General features: G+C 55.9%; 1 protein-coding gene across 1 annotated transcript in view; it reads left to right on the top strand.

Annotated features, from left to right (window-relative positions):
- ZIC2 (Zic family member 2) overlaps window positions 1-784 on the top strand; it is a gene marked incomplete at its 5' end in the record, with an annotated part of 5,542 nt that continues 4,758 nt past the window's right edge. The window contains one exon of the mRNA XM_009997977.1: window positions 1-658. Coding sequence (XP_009996279.1) covers window positions 1-658 — 658 coding nt within the window. The remainder of the gene's footprint in view (window positions 659-784) is intronic.

Genomic DNA, 784 nt, shown 5'->3' with positions numbered 1-784 from the left:
GGCGGCCAGCACGGCATCTTCGGCCCTGCCGCCGGCAGCCTGCACCACCCGCATACGGACGCTCAGAGCCACCTCCTCTTCCCGGGCATCCACGATCAGCACGGCCCCCACGCCTCCCAAAACGTCCTCAACGGGCAGATGCGCCTGGGCTTGCCGGGAGAAGTGTTCGCCCGGTCGGATCAGTACCGCCAGGTCTCCAGCCCCAGGACTGACCCGTACTCGGCCGCTCAGCTGCACAACCAGTACGGCCCCATGAATATGAATATGGGCATGAACATGGCAGCCCACCACCACCACCACCCAGGTGCCTTTTTCCGCTACATGCGGCAGCAGTGCATCAAGCAAGAGCTGATCTGCAAGTGGATCGACCCCGAGCAGCTGAACAACCCCAAAAAAAGTTGCAATAAAACTTTCAGCACCATGCATGAGTTGGTCACCCACGTCTCGGTGGAGCACGTTGGGGGACCGGAGCAGAGCAACCATGTCTGCTACTGGGAGGAGTGTCCCCGGGAAGGCAAACCCTTCAAAGCGAAATACAAACTGGTCAATCATATCCGAGTGCACACGGGAGAGAAACCCTTCCCCTGCCCCTTCCCTGGCTGCGGAAAAGTTTTCGCCAGATCAGAAAACCTCAAAATTCATAAAAGGACGCACACAGGTAATTCGAGTTTATTTCGGCAGATTATCCCCCTCTGCCCGTGCCTCCATATATATAGATTTATAAACAGATAGGGATAGAGGCTCAGGCAGAGAGATACGAATTGTTGAGAGTGATTAAATAAGG

This window comes from Chaetura pelagica, unplaced genomic scaffold (genome assembly GCF_000747805.2).
Source record: "Chaetura pelagica isolate M959 unplaced genomic scaffold, ChaPel_1.0 scaffold123, whole genome shotgun sequence".
Taxonomy (NCBI): domain Eukaryota; kingdom Metazoa; phylum Chordata; class Aves; order Apodiformes; family Apodidae; genus Chaetura; species Chaetura pelagica.
This window is presented reverse-complemented; position numbering and strand designations above follow the sequence as displayed.